Source organism: Centruroides sculpturatus, unplaced genomic scaffold (assembly GCF_000671375.1).
Source record: "Centruroides sculpturatus isolate CEXI.00-Female unplaced genomic scaffold, Cexi_2.0 scaffold346, whole genome shotgun sequence".
In the NCBI taxonomy this organism is placed as follows: domain Eukaryota; kingdom Metazoa; phylum Arthropoda; class Arachnida; order Scorpiones; family Buthidae; genus Centruroides; species Centruroides sculpturatus.
The window spans coordinates 104,313-128,449 of record NW_019384533.1 but is presented as its reverse complement, the minus strand read 5'-3'; the positions used below and the strand labels follow the sequence as shown (position 1 = coordinate 128,449).

At 26.4% G+C, this 24,137-nt stretch overlaps 1 protein-coding gene across 2 annotated transcripts in view; it reads left to right on the top strand.

Annotated features, from left to right (window-relative positions):
* The first annotated feature begins 362 nt into the window (after window positions 1-362).
* The window catches only part of LOC111623106 (equilibrative nucleoside transporter 3-like), a 38,298-nt gene continuing 14,523 nt past the window's right edge, over window positions 363-24,137 (top strand). The window contains exons 1-4 of one of the 2 annotated variants that reach the window (XM_023365586.1): window positions 363-496; window positions 577-817; window positions 19,178-19,259; window positions 21,868-22,010. In XM_023365586.1, coding sequence (XP_023221354.1) covers window positions 657-817; window positions 19,178-19,259; window positions 21,868-22,010 — 386 coding nt within the window. In that variant the 5' untranslated portion in view covers window positions 363-496; window positions 577-656. Of the gene's footprint in view, window positions 497-576; window positions 818-16,465; window positions 16,589-19,177; window positions 19,260-21,867; window positions 22,011-24,137 lie in introns of those variants that run through there. The other variant, XM_023365587.1, reaches the window with a different exon arrangement.

The window sequence follows — 24,137 nt, the reverse complement described above, 5'->3', positions numbered from 1 at the left end:
GCGGTAGGTCGCCATCTTGAACGCTCGGCCACAATTTATATGATATTTATTTGTATTTGTAATATTGGTATGTAATCAAATTATAAAGATTTGTAATTGTAATCGCAATAAATCTTGCATATTTTTAAAAAAAATATAACGTAACATTCTATATATTATTTCTTAACGAAATTTTAAAAAATTTAAATATTGCATCAAAAAATAAAAAAAACGCTGGATCATTGAAAAATTCAAAAATAATTTATAAACGATTCTGTTGTTATTTTTATACTAATAGTTTGTAAATCCAGCAAAATAATGCAATCACAATAATTAAATATATCATATTACAAAAAAAAAAAAATTATATATATATTTATTCCGAGAGATAATTTTGTAATGTTCGTTGATGTGATGGCGCTGCGACTCTTGGTGTTGACCACGCTTCGTTTGTAATAGAAGGTTAGCGGTATACGGCTGGCTTAAGGGGAAGACAAATATTTGACTCAATGAAAAGGTAATTATAACATTTACAATAACGCAACCAGCTCAATAGTTTATTTAATACGTTATTATTAATACGCTTGTATTTTTCAGATCGAGGACGAAGTTTTTAATTAAAAAAAATGTATAAAAATTGAAAATTTCAAGCGTGATTTATTGCAATAAAAATCTTGATGGATGCAAATACACAGGATAGCATACCACTTGCCTCTATGGAGGAATTGAATGTAGGAGGATCGCCACAACCTCTTCAATATCGACGATCTCCTGCACCTTCCTACGAAAGTCCTCGTTCCAAATATGCCGAGAAGTCAAAATATGAAGTTTCAGACAGGTTAGTCAATACATATATTGAAAATAATTCAACTTATTATACATATTAAATTGAAATCTCAATATATATTGATATTTACATAGTTTTAAAATTGATTAATAATTTAAAAATTCCATTTATTATAATTTACATCTAATTCTTATCATGAAATCTACAATAAATATGAATTTAATTAATCAAATAGCAATATTTTACTGTTTATATTATTGTTTTCTCATTTTTATGAATGAGATACCCCTTTTGTATATTGCGGTTATCCTCGATACGAAAATATGTGATGATAAGACAGTAAATACAAAAAAAAAACAAAAAAAAAACACCTCATTCATCACTGTTTAAGGCCGGTCAATTATCTAATACAAATATATGTGCTTAATATAGATTACTGACTAATATATATAGATAAACATTTTCGAATCTAGTAGATGTTAATTACAGTTATTGTGTTATTTTATAAAATTTATATTGACCCGAATATTTTAAATAGTTTTTTTTTGTTTTTATAAATATGTAACCTATATTAATTTTTAAAATATTTTAAGTTTTGTTATTTCACTTAATTATTTTTGCATAATAGAAGTAATACAGAAATTATATTAAAATTGTAATAATACACTACTTACTGTGGTTATGTAACAGATAAAGAACAATCATTTCACTTGTTAATAGGTGTTTTCCTCTTAGAATTATAGTAAAGTAAGTTAAATTCTAAAATTAAAGGAAAAAAATGCTCTATATTAATTTTATGTAACAGCATATATTCAATGAATTTATTAATTAAAGAAGTTTTAAACTTTTATTTTGTTAGAAATATTTTATGTTGATACTTGTTTCTACTATATTCACAATATTTATTTTTTAAAAAAGAATTAAACTTGTTATTTTACTTCAAATAATTTAGTTATAATGAGATTTAAAAAATTAAATTTTTGGCATAAAACGAATTAACCGATAAGTTATTGGAAAATTTGCAAAAGAATTTGAAATAATAAAAATATGTTTTCAGTGTATAAATTAAAAAATATATATATCTTTAAATTTTTCCTGGAACCTTGAAAAAACAGGATAATGATTTAAAGAAAGATATCCTTATTGTTTAGTAACATTTTTAATTATATTCAGATTAAACTATGTTAGTTAAGATAAAAAAAATTTATTTAAGATTTTCTGAGTTAATAATTTATATATTTGGATATTTAATACTGAATTATATAAATTTATATTATTTAAATGATCTCATATTAATAAATGATTGCTACAGCTGTTTTTTATATTTTTATGTTTCTATATTAATACTTTAAATTATATATATATATTATATCTTACTACAAAATATACACATTCAGAAATATAACAATTCCTTTTATAATGTATTTACTTGTTGATTGCGGAAGAATAAAATAATAATTTAAAATTGTAATATGATTAAAATCAATAGATGTTTATTTTTTACAGTGTTTTTATATTACTGTTTACATTTTGATATTGTAATGTTTTATTAATTTGTCTATTTATTTAATTTTAAAATTAGTAAATAATTCTGTGAATAACTACAGTATAATTAATGGTATGAGTATAATTTCACAAATTTGTTATACACATTAAATTTTCTAATACTGTATTTACAATACATTTAAATTATCTATAGACAAACACAATATCAAAAATTAAAAAAAAATTTAAAGTTCAAAACATAGTCTGGAAAAATGAATAAATTTATGTTATCATATTATTTTTAAATATAATTTAAAAATTTATAGCCAAATGTATTAAAATGTAATCAAAACTTATTTTTATTTTAGATTTATTTAGAAATATAATGAATCATTAAATTAATGTATTTAATATACTTAAAAAGAACCGTCACATTTCATTTTAATTAACCATTTATGTTTTATTAATGAATACATTTATAAATAATTAACTAATTTGTTACAATTATGATTACTGTTAATTATTTGTACTTTAATTTTTTCATAAATTTTCAATATTAATAATTAAATTTGGGTTTTCAAATTTTTTTTTCGTTTTATAAGAATTTCTTGACGTTGAAATTCCTTTCAAGCAGTTAGGTGTATTACCTTGTTTTATATGAAAATATATTTTCAATAAATGTTTTCTGCACTGAAATGTAAATAGATGATAAATATTAATTGTAACAAGATATAAATATTAATTATGTAAAGCAAAAATTATATGACTATTATATTTTTATTATATTGTCAAGTAGCATGAGAAGTTTTATTTATAGTTACTTTTATTCACATTATTTGTCTTTTTACTTTTTCATTATCCTCAATTTTGGGGAAAGTCACTGATGTGATAACATTTAGTTGAATGCACATATAACACATCTAATGTTATATGCAGATACATAGATAAATCATAAGTATATATGTTAAGGTAGTCTGTGTTTTGTATAAAGATTTTTGACTCACTTTCTATTGAAATTTCATACCATAAAAATATCAAAAATGTAAGTAATGAAAGTTTTTATGAATATATTAATATTCAGCATTAATTAATTACTTGTAAAATTTTATATAAATGAGTATGAAGTCATTAATGTGTATAAAAGATGACTATAAAACTGATAAAGTGTGCCAATGAGAAGTAATTGGTTGTACTGTACATGGTGGTGTTTTGCTGTAGTCCTATATGTCATCCAAGTATTTCATTGCTGTTTGCCTTTTTTCTCCCATGCTCCTGTCTATTCCTGGTAGGTATGGAAGATTTTGGAGCTTTGCTTTCTATCAAGCAATGCCTAAGCTGTTTGGAACAGCTTTAGTTGTTCTGTGAAGAACTAAGCTGAGAGCCATAACTTCCATGTGAGAAGTTGACAGATAACAGCAACAAAATATGCTGTTGATCAGTTATGGGTGAGAATTTTGGAACTGTCATTCATTTATGAATTTTGAAATATATTTTTCCTTTGGCTAGGTTCTTTTTCTCCTCTGAATCAAGCTAAGATTAGTTGTAATTGTTAATCTTTATATATTATAGATTTTGTAAATAATTGTAGTAAGGGAAATCTATTAATAATAAGTAGCCAGTTTCAAAAATGATTGTTTTTTAAGAACTCTGGTGAAAGAGTGTTTACTTTTTTTTATTCAGATATATTTTGAATTAGACCTTATGAGAGTTTTTCATGAGTCATTGACTTATAAAACAAAATCAAAAATATTCAAAATATAAAAAATGTCTGTTCATACAATGTGTATGCAATTTTTTCATGTTTATATATTTGTAATTGGTAGTTTCTGTTTGTTTATCCAGGTGTAAATTTAGGAGAATGCACAGAGTGCAGCTGTACCACCTTCTGGGGCTTTTTTCCAAACAAAACTGGGTACCTTAGGTAGTAAAAAATTTTGTAAGGCATATATTGTTTCCTTTCTGCACCCCTTCTAAAGATTTCTGGACCTGTTATATATCTATATAAACATTAAATCCTTCTATCCCTGCAGTTGTTGTAATTCTTATTACCATAGCCATTGCAAAACTAGTGAATATTTTAAGTTAATTTCACATACAAATTACTAACAATTATTATATTTAAATAATGCATCATAAAACATAAAAAAAATTTGAGTATGACTTTCTCTTTAACATTGAAAACACTTGATATTTGTGCAATTTTTGTAAATATTTGAAACTGAATAGATTTAATTTATAGTTTAGTTTTTAAAAAAACTTTATTCTCTCTCACCTGCTTTTTAATTAATATATTTTATTGTTTACAACATAAATTTTGTATTTAGAATACACAAATTATTTATATGATTTTGAAGAATACATGAATAACTATTAAAAATAATATTTGTATTATATATGTAATAGAAATTTTTGGCAAAATATTTAATATTGTATGGTTAATAAGTTAGAATTAAATAAATAAATTAAATTTTTAACATTTAACAAATATCGAACATAAATATTGCTTAAAATTCAGTTATTTTATCATTCAAGTAATTATGAAAAGATCATGTAATATTTATAAATGCAATAGGTAGAAATACTTTTGCATATATTGCATATGTACAAAAACAAAGCTTTTAAACTAGCTATTCAGAATGATGGCCTGAAAAGTGAGACGTGTACTTGTAATATAATATATAAGCACAGATTTCACTCTTCCTGTGGACATTCATTCTTAATTATCTAATGTAGTTAGGTGTGAAATGACATAAAAAAATGTTTATAAACTAATTTTTTCATTCTGAAATCTGTTGTTTATGGTTTGCTTTTTTAAAAAGAATTTAAATTATGTTATACAAAATTCTTATGTTTTATAAAAGAAATAATTATTAATGTTTACAGAATATTATAATATACATGTCTTTGAGAATAATTTATAATTACTATATAGATAAAATTTTTATTTGATCTATAAAATTTTGGATTTATTAATAGCAGACAGTTATTTTTGTGTTGTTTTATATGACATACTAAAATAAGTGTTATATATAAATAAATTAGAGAGATAAATTAATAGTTATAAAAATAAGTAATTATTATGATTAAACATGATTTTTTCACTATCAAAATAATGCATAAATCATTTGTTACACACATTTCTGAATTCAGTATTATCATCGGATGACATGTGTTGTGTTGTAAGGAATGGAACTCAATCTTATTGTTGCTTTTCATTATTTTCTTACTCATTTTGAGGTTTGTTTGTTAGAGAGAAGGACTCTACATTTTTAAAAAAAGATAAAATAACTTATCTGAACCAAGTTTGGATTATGCCTTCATTTGGAATGTATTACTTGATTGAGAGATAAAACACAGTATAAATTCTTAAAGGTATTTTGATTGAAGTTTGTTGACAGAAGAAAATAATTGTAAATATGTGTATAAAAAATATAACAATGAATAATTTTGATGTAATGTCCTTTAGCAAAAAGATTTTTAATGTACTAGTTTTATGTGATGAGATGTATTGGCAAAGATAATTGTGACTTCATTAGAAAACAGACAGCAGAAAAAGATGAATTTTTTCATTGAACTAAGTGATAATCTTGTAGACAATTTTTGTAAATTAATTTTGAATTCTTTCTGTATCAACTTGTAGAAATTTAAGTTATATTTAAGTACAATTAAATGTTTATTATTCTAATGCAGTGTTTCCCAAGCTTTTTGGATTATCGACACACTTTGAATTTAATAAGATTTCTGTGACATACCATAATTTTTAAAATAAATTACTGTTCATTTTATAAAATTTTGATAATACAGAAGTTAAACTTACTAAGACAAAAACTCATAATTTTACAAATATATTATAAAAATAGACTATTTGAATCAATGCATAAAGAGGTAGTATAGGTCTTTAAGCTGGTAAGCTGCAATATTTATGGATGCTCCAAAGAGTTGGTACACTGGCATATGCAACTTTTGTGAGGGTATACTGATGATGCAAATTTTGTAACAGTTGGCATTTTAGTTAAAATATACAGATGAAATTTTAAAAAAGAGCTTATTCAAAATTCAAATAAAATACTTAATATTTCTGTAACACACCTGAAGCACTCTCAGGACATACTGGTTGGGAAACATACTAATGTATCAATATTACAATAATATGTATCAATCAAAATATTTGATACTATAATTATATGATTATTAATAACTGTAGATTAAATATGGGAGGTATTAGAAGTTGCACTTCACTTCTTTAATTCCCTGTATTAGTATTAGTCTTAAAGAAGTGAAGCGCAACTTCTAATACCTCCCATATTTATTGAATTTTATGTAAATATAAAAAAGCAAAAAAATACAAATAAATATGTAATCTAAAATAAAAGTTTCTATTGATAATGATGTAAAACTTAGCCCAAATTATTTTCTATAAATAACTTATACTGATGTATTTTTAATAGAAATAATTAAAAGATAAGTAAAAATATAATTCCTAAAACTGATACAATCATATGTAATAAATGAGAGTTAATCCATAATTTTAATAACTATTTATAATAAATTTAAATATTTGGGCTCTCACAATTAATATTTTATATTAGCCAATAAGTTAATTTTGACATCCACCAGGCAATTCTAATAATTTAATCTGTAAGAAGTTTGGTTAAAGTTTTGTTTTTTAATTTATTTAAAAAATACTGGAAAATTACACTGTTTTGATTACTGATTAAAAGATTATTAAAGAATTTAAAAAAAAAATTAGAGTTTATAAAAATAACCATTTTATATATTTTATAATTAGCGATTAACATGGCATTGTAAAATTCTTTAATTGATGAAAATCAACAAATGGAACAACTTATGGAAAACGTCCAAAAGTTGCTTATAAAATCACTTTAATTATGGATTTGGAGAAGTTAAATGAATTTAAATATTAATGCATTTGATCCTTTTAAGAACACATCGGACAAAAATACACATTAGTTTTTAAGAAATGCAGTTTTAGTTAAGTTAATCATTAACGTAACTTCGCTGCATCACTTAGCAGTTTCAGGCATTTAGACAAAAATCGTTGCGAACTGTGCGGTCAGACGGTCGCTGTTCTCTGATAAGGTCAATGAAATATATTCCTGCATCCTCTTCAAGTCATCCTGAAAAACTAAATGTTATTTTTCACGGATGAGAATTTTTTGCAAAAATTCTAAAAAAATCGACTGGCAGTATTATGTTATTGGCAATCTTTAAAAAAAAAAAAACAATTCTTTAAAATAAATGTTAAGAATTGACTGGATTTTTTTTAAAATTAATTTTTAATCACTTCTACGTGTTGAAATGAAAATAGTGATTGAGAATTGTTAACGTGACCAGGAAAGCATAATAGATATAATAAGTTTGAATTGTATAGATATAAGCAATAAAAATTTATAATTTACAATTCATATCTTAATATTTTCACTGTCGGAATAATGTTTATTATTAGGATCAAAGAGCAAAAATAACAATATAAGAACATAGGAAATATGCGTGTAAAATAAGATATTCTTACTATAAAATTAGATTTAAATCGGTAGGTATTGAACGATTTGAACAAGCAATAACTTTCGTATAAAATAACATTTCTTTTTTTTCCTCAGGCTGATTTTAAAGTAAGAAAATATCAATAGAAATAGCTTGAGAACTCAGCTATCATCCTTAGATTTCGTTGAGGTGAACGACACGTGATATTATGACAATGTACCGATAAATAATTGATTATTAATTGCATATTAATATAAAATACATAATTGCGAAAAAAACAATAAAAACATGTTCAGTTCATAGTTCACATACGATATCATTTGAGTTTATTTTAAATATAAAATTAAAATATAAAGAGTAGAATTACGTCTGCAATTTGTTACATTTAATCCCATTCATACTACGAAAGAACATTAAATGAAGTTTGAAACGAATTAACTTAATGAATACGTCGTTTGTTTAATTAGAATTATAAACATTTTATTTATCAATGATTAATTAAACATGATATTTATTAAATTTAAATTAAGAATGTAAAACTTTCTATTATAAAATTTTTGCGATTTATTCGATGTTTAGTGGATGTTACTTATTTGAATTTGTTTTTCTGTTCTGTAATTCTGCTTTTTTTTTTAATAACGAAGTTTACGGAGAAATAAATAGCGATGTTGCGGCCGAAGTTTTCATCTTTAAAACGTAAAAATATCTTGTATTTTTTCAAGTTTCGTAGTTTGTTTATTCCTGTATATTCTTAAATCCTATACGTATATATAAGCTATTTGAGTGTACAGTACGTTCTGAATATCATCGATCATTCATTGATAATATTAATCTTGTACAATGTTAATATTAATCTTGTTATAAAGCAGTTGAAAAAAGTTGTTGTTAGAGAGGTTGCGGCCGACGTTTTCATCGCGAAAACGTGTACGTCGGACGTTCAACGCCGCCTTCCTGTAAGCCTAGAAGTTTGACAATGGCATTTGATACGTCGAGCATGATTCCACTGACGTTCCAAACGCCATTGTCAAACTTCTAGGCTTACAGGAAGGCGGCGCTGAACGTCCGACGTACACGTTTTCGCGATGAAAACGTCGGCCGCAACCTCTCTATTGTCTTAACGAAATATATTACCTAAGATGTAAAGAAACAGTTCAATAATTATAGTAAGCTGTAAGATAACAATCGTGCTTTTAATATTGTTTGAATTGTGGTAAACTGTTTTTATTTTTCAGTTAGTGATTTTTACTTTCCTTTTATAGCCTATAGGCCTATATATAGAGGGAATGTATGGCGATCGGTTAAAAAATGACCACCCAAATTTTTACATTTTCGGACTCGAGACACATTGAAACGTAAAGAAATGCAAAAAAAATTTTGGGTTTTTTTTTTCTGTATGTATGGATGTTAGCGTGTGTGTGGAGGGGGCACGATTTTGTTCACCATCTTTGAAGCTTAATAACTCCTGTGCTTTTTGTCGAACATTTCTGAAATTTTGCAGGGAGGTTTGTGTATTAGAGAGATTGATGCGATTAAATTTTGGTGATTAAAGGTCGAGGGGGTGGGAAGATAGAGGGGGTTATGTATCATATGTCGAGTAGGGTCGGACTTAATGATGATTTTACTCGTTATTAGCATTTACAATTTTTTTTTATAAAACCCATCCCTACTTTGAAAATTAAGCTTTTTGCCATTTTATAATAGTTAAAAATATAAGTTTTTTAATAAAATATCATAACAGATGGCGACATCAAATGTTGCCGAGAAAGTTAAGCAAGTTGTCGATTTTTTTTTAAATATTACTTTTTTAAAAGCAAAATATTTTGTACAAAATCTATTTTCAATCGTGCAACACCAAACGCACGTCTGAGAGTAACCTGAATATCACGTCTAGTTTATATAATATACATATCGATTATACAGTAGCTATTTTTTTTTTTTTTTAATGTAAACTTCTGAAGAATATATTCCATTTCTCAGAGATATTCGATATAATGGAAATATAAAATTATCATTTTCCTTTTCTCTCCTTTATTCACTCTCTTACATTACTATCTGTTAAATATAATTCCTAGTGTTGTTATAAATTACACCCATAGCAGATTAAACGTGTCTAACTTTTCTTTATAATTCTACATAATTTTTGCATGCAATATGAAATTATTTTATATTTAAATACGACTCAATGCATGCTATAATTCATTAGATACAAGGAAAAGAATTATTTATCATATGTTATGTAATGCATTCTCTTACATGTATTGACCTACTTCTTATAATGATTTTGCAGTACCCAGATGAGTGTGGGAATTTTCTGGATCGCTCTACATTAAAATATATGTTAAATATTTCTTTTTTGCCTTCTCAATTTACGCAGCCATTTCTAAGAAACTCCTATCATAATTATGAGAACTGTGTAAATAGATGTACTACCTACATTTCACAAGTACTGTACTTGAAAAGATCTTCAAAGTGTAAAATGACAATTGATCAGTTTTTAAAACTTTAAGAATTTCTAAATGAAGAGATAAATTAAAATTTTAATAATAGCATTTTTATTTTTTAATTGAACAGATCTTCAAAGTGTAAAATGACAATTGATCAGTTTTTAAAACTTTAAGAATTTCTAAATGAAGAATTAAATTAAAATTTTAATAATTAATTTAGAAGGTTCTGGAAGAAAAGAAATCCACCCAAAGTGGCACTCAGATCTGAAACTCCTGCTTAACAATAATTTGCATTGCCATTGCCAGTAACACTACCTGGACCTTCATCCAATCCTTGTTTTCAGAACTTATTGATATACACAATCATGCTAGGTTACTTGTGACACCAACTGGAGACCACTCTGCTCCCATAGCCTATAACTCCCTCTACAGCACTCAACTAGCTATTACTTCTACCTTGGCATGGGTTGTACGTACGTATATATATATATACTCATAAAATCAAATCTTGTGTTTTGAACTTAATTTGTTCCTAAAAATTGTTTAAAAACCAACTTGTTCTAAAACCAAAACAAATAAATAAATAAAAAGCTTTGTTTTGGGGATTTGGAGCAGATTAATCCATTTTATGTAATGGATTAATCTGTTCCCAACCCCCAAAACAAAGGCTTTTTTTAACTTTGTAGCTGTATTTCATCTATAAAAATGCCTACAAATGCAACATGAGATTATAACATACCNTTTCTTTATAATTCTACATAATTTTTGCATGCAATATGAAATTATTTTATATTTAAATACGACTCAATGCATGCTATAATTCATTAGATACAAGGAAAAGAATTATTTATCATATGTTATGTAATGCATTCTCTTACATGTATTGACCTACTTCTTATAATGATTTTGCAGTACCCAGATGAGTGTGGGAATTTTCTGGATCGCTCTACATTAAAATATATGTTAAATATTTCTTTTTTGCCTTCTCAATTTACGCAGCCATTTCTAAGAAACTCCTATCATAATTATGAGAACTGTGTAAATAGATGTACTACCTACATTTCACAAGTACTGTACTTGAAAAGATCTTCAAAGTGTAAAATGACAATTGATCAGTTTTTAAAACTTTAAGAATTTCTAAATGAAGAGATAAATTAAAATTTTAATAATAGCATTTTTATTTTTTAATTGAACAGAAAAGTTTCTGACATAATTTTTAATTTAAATATTATTTTCTGTATGTATATCTCGTTTCCTTAATTAAATCTTTCGAATCGATTGAAGATCGCATTAATATTACAAAGGCTTATTGTCTTGTTTTTGTTAAATGATAACATAAATATGTATTAGAAAGACGATACTCTTGTTTCATTACGTGACAGTAATATATATTTTTCTAGCTGTTTCTGTACACGTTTTATTTATTAAAATTTATTGCGATTAAACTAATTTACTACAATCAATAAAATAAATCATTACTATCTAGAATTATTTTGTATCATTCGATTACCGTAACCATTGTTTTTTTTTTCTTTTTTTTAATTTAAGATTAGTTCAAAAGTACCACCACGATTAATGGGAAAATTTAAATATATCAACTTTAACTTGATATAATTAAAACAGTTTTATTGCAATAAAATTGTCAGATATATTAGAAAATTGTCTCAAAGATCCTCTCTGCAATTCATGTTACAGATCATTGATAAAAATTTCATTGTAAACATTTTTAAGTGTATTTTAAAATTAATAAGATAAGAATGAAGTATTTAGTACTTGAAATTTTTTATTGCTTGTGTTTTTTTTTTTCTGTTGAATATTCACCTCATCAAAAATAAATTATTACTTGAAAAAATAATCACATTTACTGATAATTTTAACAAGTTACAATTCATGAAAACCTGCATAATATCAAACGTCATGCAATTTCTCTATTATGATATAAATGTTTATTATTTCTTTCTTTTTTATATACTGTTTTCATTCAGAATCAAACTAATTATTGCAGTTGAATGTATTAGGGATCTTGATAACTTGTAGATCTATTAAATACGTGAATATCTTACATAAAATTTACATGACTTAGTAAGAATTGATATATATCAGATGTACTGTATTCATGATTGATATTCCAGTGCATTTAATTTGGCATGACATTAAATATAAAAATGCAAAACTCAGTTATTTTTAAACATATATTAAAAACTTCTACTGCAGATTTTATTATGTTAAAGTTCAATGTTTCTAAGATCTATTTTATTTGCTACTTGTATATAACAGCTCTGTTATAACTGAAAGAATTAATTCTAATACTTTTGTATTAGGTTTTAAATAAACTTTGAATGTTGTGAATGTTAATGTTAATTTTATGAATAATGTTTAATGCTAAATAAGATTTATTTAAAACAAAATGCAGTTACGCAGTGTGCAATTTAAAAATTTGTATGCAAATAAATTCGTTGAAGGAAGATGCTAATAAGATCTGTACTTGATTAAGAAAATTTTATCATTATTATTTTGATATAATAAATTTTATTTATTAACAGTAAATATTAATCAATATTAATGGATTACAGTAGAGCCTCGATTATCCGACCCCCGATTAACTGACACCTCGGTTAACCGACCGTCCTAGTTGGCAAATTTCAAATGTCCGCTAGTGATGTGGCACTACAATATTTGGCTATGTCTTAGCTACTTTAATATTATTTTTACGTGTTTTAGCTGGCAACACTCATTCGACCATGATAGGGAGCCAGTATTTAAACGAGGATTAATTTTCTAATTTTTAACGATACAATAGCGACGATTATTATTTAAAAAAATTTTTGTTAGGCTTAACAACGGTGAAAATTCAACGCGAAATAGGTTAATAGCGATATACTAATTACATGGGATATAATAATATACTACACTAATAATGGATTCTTTCATACTTTTCGGTTATCTGACTTTTCGGTTATCCGACCAACCCCAGTCCCCAATTGAGTCGGATAATCAAGGCTCTACTGTATATTAAGTTATAAATATAACAATAATAATTACTTTTAAATAATTTTGAATTTTGGACTTTTTTATGGTTATGTATCATTTAGAATTAATAAATAAAGATTTTAACAAATTAATTAGCATCAACAGTTAATTATTTACTTTAATTGTTTATTAATGTTAATAAAATTATTTTTTCACAAATTATATATTTATTATAAATAAATAATATCATAATTACATTTTCTACTTAGTTACAAATAATTATATGGTAATGAATTTATTAATTTTATACTAATTTTGATTTTTTAATGAAGATTTTTATATTTATGAAATACAATTTGAAGAAAAATAAGGAATAAATCTTAAAACAAATACATACTTTTTTACAATTTTCTATCAATATTTGAGCTTATTTTTTTAAAATTTAAAGCAATTTTTAAAAGACATTAAAGTGTTATCTATTGTATATTTTTATCTGATATGATTGAAAATGATTAGATATGACTTACAAACCAAACGTTACGCTACTTTTACATTTGAAATGACACAGTTCACATCCAAATTATCTATTTTTTACATTTAAAATGATACATTTGCAATATTAAATCATTAACTTTTATCTAAAGTTTAAAATTTTAAAAATTATCAGTTATTTTTTTGAATATTTTGTTTCTCTTTGTAACAGAACTTAAAAAATGTGTAATCTGAGAAAACTTAAAAGAAGTATTTTCTCTTAGGTTATTTAAGTGTTTTTATCTGTTTTACTTCAAATAGTTTTACAAACTTACTATATACAAACTTACAAATAAGACTTTTTTTCTAGAGTTAAATTTGAGAACAGGTCAATATTTATTTTGTAGAATTATTGATTCTAAATGATTATATCTATATCCTTTTTCCAGTTTTTATCTTTTATCAGAGTTCTTGCATATTACAAAAAAAAATCATTTTTTAAAATTAAAATATTAATATCAAAGAATGATCATTATCATTTTTTATTCTCTTACATTACATATTTATCTAATTGGCATTTATCAGTTTAATGATCAAATAATAATAATCTTGTAAAATCATGGGTAAAGTTTACTCAAGAATGGTTAGAAAGATTTTAACAAATATGCATGAAAAGTTGCAAAAATGCTGAAAATAGATGATGCAAATAAGCCATATCCAAATATAATCAAAAATTGTTGGAAAGAAAGATCAACTACAAAAATACTTCTATTACCAACATTGCAATTATTTATAAAGTCATGCAAATTTAGTATGTAATAACTACATTGATTAATTTTTTCTTATTATTTGTGTATTCATACTAAAAAAAAAAGGAATTGAATATTTTGATTAGTCAAATTCAAACTCATGCAAACACTACATTAAACATCTTAATAATTCATGATTAAGTCCTTTTTCACATAGCTTTACAAAATATTTAAAAAAAAAAAAATGCTTTTTAATTGTATATATTGCATTTTCACAGATTTATAAAATTTGAATTCTTAGAATTTATATGTAATTTTTCATGACTATTCCGAATATTGCTCTTAAAAATTTGGCAATTATTTGAATTATTTGAAAGAAAATTCTTAATTATTTAATTTTTTGTATCCATGACTGCACATACAGTACAATACAGGGACTGTTGTAATATAAGTTCAATTTGAAAATTCATATAAAATAAAATGAATTGATATGATTGAGTTATTTGAAGTAATATCAAAAATGAATCGATACAGTTTTGTAGATGTACTTGCTCTGTTTGAAAAACATTTTATAAATAAAAGAAAGCAATAGAATTGTTATCTGAGACCCATAGAAAAAAAAGACAACTCCTTGCAAATAAAATTGAATTTTTATGTTTATTATGTAGTTATTTGAGTTGTTAAGTACATTTGAATAAATGTGCATATTTTGTAAATCACTTCAAAGAATTTAATAATAATTTTGATTTGATAATTNATTCCTTTAAAATCTATTCCAAAGACTAATTTCGAATTTGGTATAAATTTTCTAAATATGGATTTGTTCGTATTTTAAACCATATTGGCGATGAAATTAAATATCGAAATGGAAAAGGATTGTCATTAATTAATTGCCGAACAATGGTTTTGACAGTCTTAAGATTTTATTTCTGGAAGCTTTCGGAATATAGCTGGCGATCATTTCTGATGTCACAAACAAATAACCCAATTGGCCAAATGACTCCTAAAATGGTAGTAATAGTGAAGTAAGAGCCAATGTTTTGCCAAAGTTTGTTTAGAGAACGGTCAGAAATAGATGATCGTTGTTTTTGCAATGCATTTTAAACCGTGGTTCAGCCAGCCACCGTCTATAGGCCATTCTGTTGATAAACATTGTTTAACGTAAATTCTGTCTCTGCAATCAGCTGTTAGATTTTGGAGGGTGTCCTTTGCAAATCTGATGTGTTTGGAATTTGTCTGTTTTTCTTTTCTTTTGGTCAATGCTTCCAATTATCAGTCTTTAAAAATATTTTGCTTTATACTTTAAACTTTCTGAAATAACTTGACTTTTCTTTTAAAAAATGTAATAGCTTTTTTGACATGCATTGGATTTGCTACTGAAAATGTAAGAGCTTGAAACATGCAAAAGTCTTGCTGTAAATTATACAAATAATGATAGATTTTTGTCATTAACTTTCTTACATGGAAATCCATATTCTAAAAATTCTGCAACAAAAAATTTTTTTAAGATAATTCGTTTTTTCATGTATTGGAGTGTAGTGACATTGTTAATAAATTACATACAAATTCACTAATCCCTTTTTCATTGATTGTCAATCTTTGGTTAAGTGTTGTTTATATTTTTTTAAAGATTTTGTCATGCAAAGGAATAATGTTTTTGAAAAAGAGTGTCTGCAACTATATAAGAATTAGTAATACCTGTCACAACCCTATATTTGGAAATCTTTGTTCTATGCCATAGGCCTAATGTTTTAGCACAATGAGTGCAAAATGATCACAAGTACAAAACGGATACAAGAAAACAAATTGTTAAAATTGTTTTTTTTTTGAAATTACAGGTTGAGATCTCCAACAGACAGTGCAGCTTTTGTTTAAAGGAAACTAGAGTAGTGCTGCTTAAGCTGTGTTCTTTGTATTGGTACTGGTCAAGTATATTTATATTGGGCCCCAACAACGTTGCACTTAAAATTTCATAATTTTATATATTACATTAATAAAAATACAACTACAAATTACATAAAATGTACATTCATACACTTCCCCCTGATTATCACAGCCCATGATGATGAACTCCTTCAGATACGTTACATTCAGTTGTAGAGAATGTTGTGCATAGGATGCAATTTCTGATCTAATGAACAGTGGCCACATTGAAACTAATCCAATCCACTTGGGAAAGTGAATATGCTGAATAAAAGGTGATGTTTCAGTTTACTTTTTATCTTTGTTATTCATTTACCTGTCCATTGTAATGCTGTTTTACATTGCACAACACCATATTTTCCCTATTGGCAACTATTTGAAGTAAAAATTTTTTTCACAGAATCTGTCATCCCAAGTCTTCATTACTTTCTGCACTAAATTTGGTACCCTTTCTGTTGTTATATCAAGTTACATAAGGTTTTAAATAGTTTTAGTTTAATTATGGCTATCTTGCATTTAATAAACCATTTGTTTATCTTTAGTTGAAGCAATAATAAGAAATTTTATGTGGCAAATTACAATCAAAAAATAATTTGTTTTTAATAAATTAGTCTTGTGGTTTTGATGATATTGTAAAATATTTGCTATATGTCTCTTTTAATAATGAAAAACCTACCAAATTTGTGAGGACTAACCTTGTTTTTAATAATAATAATAATAACAATAATTAACATGTTTAACAACACACAACATGGTTACAATATCAAACATGAAAAAACAACATAATTTACATTGTCACATCTCATGTACATAGACAACACAAAATTTTATGCATCCACACAAAAACAACTTCATCAACTCCTACAAATCACACATTCATACATCAAGGACATTAAAAATGGAGTTTGGCCTAGACCAGTGTTTCTCAACGGGGGTGATATCGCCCCATGTGGGAGTTTTTCCATGTTGAGGGGGCAATTAGTAACAATTTATATTTTGAGGTGCAAAAAACAATTTTCTGGGTGATATAGTAAAACATTATGTTAAGAATAATTAGATATTTTATTCGTTATATCGTACAATAATTAAACAAATAACATTACACTAATCACTTGTCTATTTAATGCAGTACGAATTTGGTGTTAGCCTTGGCCCTTGGCATCGAAATTTTGAAGTGAAGGGGGCGATACTATGTTGAAGGGGGCGACGATTTGTTAGAGGTTGAGAAACACTGGCCTAGACAAATGCAAAACACTTCACTTAGAAAAAGGAATCCTGAAGAAAGAAAATTTTGCACTTGGAAATAGAGATGTTATTGAATCCATAGAAGAGGGTGAATTCTACAAGTATTTAGGATTCCAACTGGCCAAACTAACAGAACATACACAAATAAAGCAAAGATTAATTAAAGAATACCAAAGTAGATTAAATGTTAAAACACACAGTTAAAGCAATAAAAACATATGTCATCTTAGTACTCACTTCTTTTGGAGTTATACATTGGACTCACACAGATCTTGAGCAACTCCAAACGAAAACAAGAACAACACTTACTAAGCATAAACATCACCATCCTAAATCTGCCACAGAAGGATTAACCCTTCCACATAAGGATGGCGAACGTGGCCTGATTGACATGGTTAATCTTCACTACAAACAAACAGTCACTGTGAGAGTTTTTCTACAAAAATCAAGAAACGTCACAGTTACATAAAGCAGTAACTCTATATAATAACACATCATTAAACTTACACTCACATCATATGGACGTGACACAACATATAAAAAGCATAGACATCATTAAGCAATCATGGCTCGAAAGGCACTCCATGGCAAGCATCCTTATGACCTGGCCCAGGATTTTGTTGACAAAACTGTGTCAAAAAGCTGGTTAGCTCGGGGGATGCCTTTTTGGGGAGACAGAAGGATTTATGATTGCCATACAGGATCAGGTCTTAAATACTAAAAACTACAGAAAATGCATACTCAAAGATACAACACTCACAAATGACATATGCAGAAAATGTCACATCATGCCAGAAACTATACAACACATCACTTCTAGTTGCAAGTTCTTGGCATAGACAGATTATTTACACAGACATAATCAAGTAGCAAATATAATGCACCAGAGCTTGCAAACAAACACAAATTATTAGACATTCACGAACCATACTACAAATACATTCCACAGACAGTATTGGAAAACAATACACACAAAATGTACTACGACAGAGCCATAATCACAGATAAAACAATTTATCACAAGAGACCAGACATCATACTCATTGACAAACGCAATAAAATCACATAAATTATAGACATATCCATTCCAAACACTCACAATATACAAAACACATGCACTGAAAAAATTAGCAAGTACACAGAACTCGCTCAGGAAATAAGGCATCTGTGGAGGATGGATAGGGTTCTTATTGTATCTGTCGTTCTCTCCTGTACAGGTGTGATACCGCACACACTACACAAAAACCTGGGAACATTACAATTGAGTAGAAATACATATATCACACTACAGAAGGCCACTATATTGAATACATGCCACATTGTTAGGAAATTCCTGAATACAGACACACAAACTGACACACTGATTCAATTTTAGTTTTATTTTGGTTGCTATGCCTTGACTCTGGTCCGGCATAGTACACTGTCACCGGTGTCAACTGAGTATAACCCACTAAACCTAACAATAATAATAATAATACAGAAACTTGTACATTTTTGTACATCATTAGTATAAATATTAATTAATATATTTTTCATACAGACGTATTATTTTTACATTGATTTATTAATGTAATCAATAATAATTTTCAAGTTTATATATATTAATAATTGTTTTTCAGATTTAATTTGGTATATTTCATCATATTGCTTCATGGAGTTGGCACATTGATGCCTTGGAATATGTTTATTACAGCAGAATCAGTAGGTATATTTAAATTATTTTGTAATAAAATATTATAAAGCATAACATTCAGAATATCAATGTGAATATTTATGATTATTAAATTTATAGTTAATTCTATAAAGAAAATTCTATAAAGATTAGATATTTGAGATTATATTAGATATTCTAATATATTTGAGAACTGATTTTCATTGATTATTTNTTATTTTTTTTAAAATACTTTTAATTCAAATTTTATATAATATTTTCAAATGGTGTCTTTTTACAGTATTTGTTCTACAATTTATCTATCGTGGCTCGAATATTTTCCACTTTACATTTGTACGAGATGATCCGATCGAGAATTTGCATTGCATACAGAACATGTGATATCATCTCTCCATTTTATTTGATTTTATTTTCGTTGGTTCTTAACCAACGAAAGACTGTCCACTTTGATTACAAACCCTTAGAGCTTAGACCGTTGTGAGGTCCAGCATCAAGCCGAAAAAGGACGTCTTAGCGCCTATAGAGTGAAAGGAATTAAAAAAAGAAAGAAAAAAAAGAGAGAGAGAAAACAGTAGTCAGTGAAACGTGACTGTTGATTTCTTAAATATGATTCAATTTTGTAAGCATTTCTTTGTAACTTCCATATCTACGTATTTATTTAAGACAGCTTAGAAACTTCATCCGTATACAGGAACTGTTAGAATGACAGCGACCCTTGTTACAGATGGTATTACGTAACTAACTATTGTTGTTCTATCTCTCTTGTAAGGCGTGACTATCCATGTCAACATTTAACAGTCATAAACATTCTAACAGACGGCCGGATGGCCGAGCGGTCAAGATGGCAGCCTACCTCTCAGGGTGATCCGGGATCGAATTCGTACGGGTCGAATAATTCCCGGGAATTTTTCGTGGGTTTCCATCCGGATATGTTGGGCCCATCCCTCACCACCCGGCTTTCCCATTGTTGGCCGAACCCATAATGGGCTTGCTAAAAGAGGACCTCTTAGTGCCCACAGGGCAGAAAAAATTAAAAAAAAAAAAAAAAAAAAAGTGGGTAAATTACAATTCATATATGATTATACAAGTAATCATATATCAGTGACAGAAATTAACATTTCTGTCACTGATATGAACGTAATATATTCAAAATATTTGGTCAATGCTAGTTTTAAATTAGTTGTGATGTGAGTCTGTTAGTTAATATTGTGTTTTACTTTTTTCTAAATTTTTACTAAGTTGTAGTAAATAATGATAGAATTTTTGCTGCATAGTTCCTTATGTTGGGAAATTGATATATTTATTAAAAATTTTATATTAATTATTATTTTGTGTGGCGTGGACTGCACAAAATATTAATGCGGACTGCATTCAGCTTGGGGGCTGTGGGTTGCCCACCCCTGCTATAGACCGTAGACTAAAATGTTTTCTGCAACCTTCTGTACTTGTGGCTAGATTACTAATTACATAGGCTCCTTTGTTCTTATTTGAACATTTTGCATCATTGTCAAATGCTGGAATAATTCATGCAATCTTTGGAATACACTTTCAACATTTCGGTATGGATTTATGATAGTTTTTGTCCTTTCATTCAGAGCAATCACACCAAGCTCTATATTCTTCTATAGTGGATGATGCGATAAGAGATGCCATTTTAAACTGACCTTTATCACTTACTTATGAAATGACAGTACCTGTGAGAGAGAAATAAAGGTGTTTTTTTCGACTCTGAATTAAAATGAATGCAATAGAAAAAAGGCATTACTTTTTGAAACAATCTTGCATAATCTCTAATATGTTTCTTATACTTTTAGGAAGTAAATAACAAATAAAAAATCACTATCAAAAAAATAATGTACATGTAATTTATCAAAAACATTCAGCATCTAAATGATACAGTTTGCATCATTAGCATGTAATGAAGGTCACATGATGCAAAATCGTGGCAATCAGCAGTGAAAATGTTAAAAATGACCTTAATTTACAAACCATGAAAATAACATATGTTTAATCAATGCATACAACATACCAAATAATTCAAAATTATGTCCTTTGTTTTAAATATTGACTTCATGAATTCTGAATTAAAATTTTATGATAATATCATCACTTTGATATTATCATAAAATTTGAGTTCTCTATTGGAATCAACCATTTCATAGGTCTAACTCTACAGAAATATCAATTTCTTTATTAATAAATGCTTTTTAATATACAGTAAATATCTGTTATAAACATCAAATGACGAAAACTGCTAGCTTTTATTGAATAATATTTAAGATGATATGGAAATGAATAATTCTGGAAATTTTCAGAAAGAGGTAGTTCTTCTGTTAATAATTTTAATATTCAAATTATTGAGACTAATTAATGTAATGATTTATAAAAATTAAAAATAGTTAACTTGATACAATGTTTGAACATACCTCTCTGACAAATTAATTCATTGCCACTCATATTATTTCCAAACTTCATTTTAGTATAACTAGAGACCAATTGAAAAAAAGGCAATCGGTTTTTATCATTTAATATTTTATATTAACTAGACTTTAAATATATTTAATAATTTATTATATAAATTTTATTACATGAGTTACTATTTATTTTTTAAAAATTTACATTTTTTTTTTAAAATAGTATTTTACAAAATACAAGCTAAATGTAAACAGTACCAATCCTTCAATAAAAGAATATCAAAATAATTTCCTGTCATATTTGGGACTTGCATCTCAAATACCTAATATTATATGCAATGCTCTAAATCTACTTCTTCAGACTAGGTTAGTATGTTTTAATTATTTTTATGATAAATCTTGGATTGCTCTAGAGTAATTTTAATGCATTCATGGATTTTGCTCATAAGTAGAGTTGTGTTATATGTAGTTTTTTTTTTTATAAGGAAAGTATATTTTATTTCACAAGATATATTCAAATAATTCCAGGAATAGATCAAACAAATCAAAACATGCTAGGATATAAATAAATTTATTTAACATTTTTCGAAACACTCAAACTTGAGCTACAGTATACTTTCTCTAATTCAAGAAACATTGAGAAAAATTGGTTTCTTACAAGGATTACAAAAATTTTCTGTGATTTGTCTTGTATGCATTCTGTAGACTCAAAACATATTCCTGTTAAAGCTTTTTCAACTTTTGGAAAAGAAAACTTCATTAGTGGCTAAGTTGTGGTTATATGATGGCTGAAAAAGAGTAACAACTTTAAAAGAAAAACAGTTTAAGTAAATGGAACTCATGTAAAATGATCAAAGAAAATTTTGTAATTCTTGTAAGAAACTAATTTTTCTAAATGTTTCCGAAATAGCAGAAACCATTGACAAAGAGGTATTGAAGCTCAGGGTAAATGTTTTGAAAAATACTAAATAAATTTATTTATATCCTATCACATTTTGAATTTTTAGTTCATTGCTGAAAATTTTTGAGCATAACTTTAGTAAAACAGTTCAAATTGTTAAAATATAAATAAAGTAGAATAGCAGTAAATCTAAATACAGTAGAGCATTGATTATCCGACTCAATTGGGAACTCAGGTTGGTCGGATAACCGAAAAGAAGGAAAAAATACATTATTAGTATAGTATATTAGGATATTAGTATATCCCATGTAATTAGTTTATTAGTATATATATTATTATTAATCAACTTTGCGTTGAATTTTCATCAATGTTTAGCCTAACAAATTTTTTTAAAATAATAATCGTCACTATTGTATCACTAAAAATTATTTTAAAATTATTTTATTGCTCACGAAACAAACAACCACTCTTAATTAGAAAATTAAGTCTTGTTTAAATATTGGCCTTCCTTCAATGGTTGAACCGTTGATGCCAGTTAAAACACACAAAAATTTAACAAAAATAATGTTAAAGTAGCTAAGACATAGCCAAATATTGTAATGCCACATCACTAGTGGACACTTGAAATTTGCCGACTAGAACGGTCAGTTAACTGATGTGACGGTTAATCGGGGGTCGGATAATCGATGCTCTACTGTAACTTTTTTTTATCTATATTTTTCATAATAATACTTTATACTCTGAATTACATAGAAGAAAGAAAATCTATTAGAAATTTACTATATTATTTTCATTATGTACAACACCAATAATGCTATAAATAATAAAGGAATCAAACTTTAATAACAATATATAGATTAAAACACTTTTCAAGACCATTTACATCACATCATAAGTATCCAAACAACTAAATTGATTGTAATTTTAAATAAAATTTTTATGTAAAAGTATATGTTTTGTAATGTTTTTCTCTGTTATATTGTTATTAAAATTGGACTTTTTTATTATGAATAGCATTATTGTTATTGTATAAATAAAACAGGGTTGATATTGATTAAGAACATTATTCTCATTATTGAGTTAAGTCATTATATCATATTATATATACAGTGAAATGTCAGTGTAACGAATGCTAGTTTAACAAAATTTTTGGTATAATGAATATATCTTGAATCTCCCAACAATTTCCTATTCAGCTCAATGCAAAAATGTTTCAGTTTAATGAATATTATTATAACGAAAATTTCAGTTTAATGTAATAAAAATTCTGTCTATTATGAAAGAATAATTTCATTATAATGAAATCTATAAATGCATAAATCATTCATTATTAGTAAATGATGAATTTTATATCAAACATTAATTTTAATCTTTGGTTATGGTTTTATTATGAAGTTATTACACTACAGTTTATTTCTTTTTAAGTTTATGAAAAAAATGGAGAAAAACAAAAAACAAAAGCAGTTTTCTTTGAAAGAGAATAATAAAATATTAGATAACGTGCAAAAACAAAAAGATTTGCCTGACGGCCTACTGGAATGTTGTGTCACAGTATCGGATTTTATCAAAAAAAATTTTGATTAAATTAAAGA